General features: G+C 35.0%; 2 protein-coding genes across 2 annotated transcripts in view; both read left to right on the forward strand.

Moving 5' to 3' along the window:
* Nucleotides 1–1,578, forward strand: part of LOC106455941 (von Willebrand factor A domain-containing protein 5A-like) — a 23,915-nt gene extending 22,337 nt beyond the window's left edge. The window contains exons 12-13 of the mRNA XM_013910406.1: nt 342–562; nt 887–1,578. Coding sequence (XP_013765860.1) covers nt 342–562; nt 887–999 — 334 coding nt within the window. The 3' untranslated portion in view covers nt 1,000–1,578. The remainder of the gene's footprint in view (nt 1–341; nt 563–886) is intronic.
* A 66-nt stretch (nt 1,579–1,644) lies between these two features.
* LOC102205189 (von Willebrand factor A domain-containing protein 5A-like) overlaps nt 1,645–2,347 on the forward strand; it is a 4,477-nt gene continuing 3,774 nt past the window's right edge. Inside the window, exon 1 of the mRNA XM_013910854.1 lies at nt 1,645–1,912. Coding sequence (XP_013766308.1) covers nt 1,873–1,912 — 40 coding nt within the window. The 5' untranslated portion in view covers nt 1,645–1,872. The remainder of the gene's footprint in view (nt 1,913–2,347) is intronic.

Genomic DNA, 2,347 nt, shown 5'->3' on the forward strand with positions numbered 1-2,347 from the left:
TAAAATAAAAATGGTAACATTATACATTAAACAATTTCTACACTATACAGTAAACACTTTATAATGTTTAAGAACTAAACTTGATTAACCAAAGTTCATGAATGCATGCATGCATTTCAATGTATGTATGTTTGTATCCTTGAATATATTGGATCACTCTACTGTCTTCAGATAAACTTGGTATGTTATCATTGTGATTCTTTACCAAAGTGGTGGATTAAACTTCACCTCTGTAGGACCCTGAAGAGGATGCAGTGGTATAGACAAAGTTACTGATAAGTTAATCTAGTAAAATGATAGACATTAGAACAGAAGATGGTTTTTTTGTGTCATGTCTGCAGATTAACAGTCCACAGGTTGGGTGCTCGTACTCTGATTCGCTCACTGGAGTTGGAGGAGAGAGAGAGTAGAGGACAGCAAGATGGAGAAGTGAAGAAAAAGTTGGTGCGGCTCAGTGTCCAATCAGGAGTGAGCAGTTCTTTCACTGCCTTCATTGCTGTCAACAAAGACAACAGCAGGGTGATCCAAGGACCTCTTGTGCGCAGAAATATTCCGACGCCCAGTGAGTTTATTTTAAATCCCCAAACTAAAACTCTGTGAGCCACAGCTCTGAAGATAAAGATAGCTGAACTTCAATGAGGTGAATGTAATGACTGCTTTAATTGCAGAATAATAGAGTTAATTCTAAATCCTAAAAAACTTAACTTAAAAACAAAGCAGTTAGGTAGTAGTTGCTTGTTTTCCAAAGTGATCTCCAAAGATCAGAAACTAGCAAGAAGTAAAAACCTGAATGAAAGTACAACAAACAATTTTTGCATTTCTTCCTGTCCAATCCGGACCTCATACCCTCACTCTTTTTTTTTTCTTCTTTTTTTTTATCTTAAAGTGACACAAAGATTTGGATCAGTATTGCTTGGTCATCCTAGAATGAGTAAGTACAAAGCAGAGTTATTGGCATTGGAAGGTACGTGTGTGCATGGACGTTTGCTGCATCCCTGAGATTTAACACATGTATACCTGCAGCTGAGTGAATGAAAGCAGGGCAGTGATAATGTTAAGAGCAGAGAGACACGGCAGTATCCCCGTATTTTTAAAAAATAGCAATCAGAAGATTTTAGTTTTGAGTATGAAGAGTATTAGAGGAATTATACATTTGTTACTACAAAAGCAAAAACTAATTGTCACACACAACCTGAAGACAAAGGCGGATGAACATGAATAAAAGTACTTCAATGATAACTTAGAGCAGAACATTAGAACCAGTTTAGAGGTTCCTGAAGTCAGAATCCAAAAACATGCCAGTTAAAGCAAAATGTGGCTTGTTTTCTTCAAAGGGTTTGTTACAAAGAATCAAAAATACTGATAGGAAGAAACTAAACACAGAAGAACAATGAATAATTAAACAATCTGACAAATCAAGCATGGTGATCAAGCTTTGTAAATACTGCAGGGACCATGGAGGTAGGTGAGCAAGCATCCGGACTGACCACATGAAGATCCCATACATTTAATCAGTGTTTAAATAAATGACATGAAAAATGCCCTTTGAAAAAATTCTTATAAAAGACTTTAATCTCATTTTATCCTAGTTGGCTCCCCCATGGAAATGTGTTCAATACCAGATACGTGTAAGTAAAAGCTGAATGTCAGTGTAACACACATCTGCACATCAGTGCATTTCTAAAAAATAAATGGTTTCTGTTTTACTCTGTTTAACTTGAAAATTTTAAATATGAAATGCTCTATGGACAGCATCAGCAGTATTTGCTATCATAGTCATTGTATTGGGCTGTTTATAATGTCTGTACTTTATTTGTTCTTTTTCATTTACTATTATGAAATTGCTGATTCCATGTTTTTCATCTTGATTTCATGGTAGATGGAAAGAAAAAAGGTAATCCGCGGCGTGGGGGTAAGTAAAGAGTGAATGACAGAACACCACACATCTGCGCAGTAAAATCACAATCCAGTAATTGTTTTTATTTCTTAATAAAAACCTGAAATCGTTCCCTGCATGACTGTAAGTACAAGCTGAATGGAAGTTTAAGACAAGCTATCTAAAGTTCTAAAATGAAATGTGGGATGGGTAACTGGTCAAAACAAGTTAAAGGATTTGAAATGTCTCATTTTTATCTACATTTTAATACAGAGTTCATCTTCATTTTCTTATTTAGTCATATTTTAAATGTTAAATTGTTATGTCAAATTTAAGATTGTGTTAAAACTGTGATTTCAAATCTGAAACTTGTATTTTTATTTTATTTAACCAGGAATGTCCCGTTGAGATCAAAAACCTCTTTTTCAAGGGAGTCCTGGCCAAGAGGCAGCACATTTCCAAACAAATACA

The sequence above is a fragment of the Pundamilia nyererei genome, unplaced genomic scaffold (genome assembly GCF_000239375.1).
Source record: "Pundamilia nyererei isolate P.nyererei 1_Seehausen unplaced genomic scaffold, PunNye1.0 scaffold00003, whole genome shotgun sequence".
Taxonomy (NCBI): Eukaryota; Metazoa; Chordata; class Actinopteri; order Cichliformes; family Cichlidae; genus Pundamilia; species Pundamilia nyererei.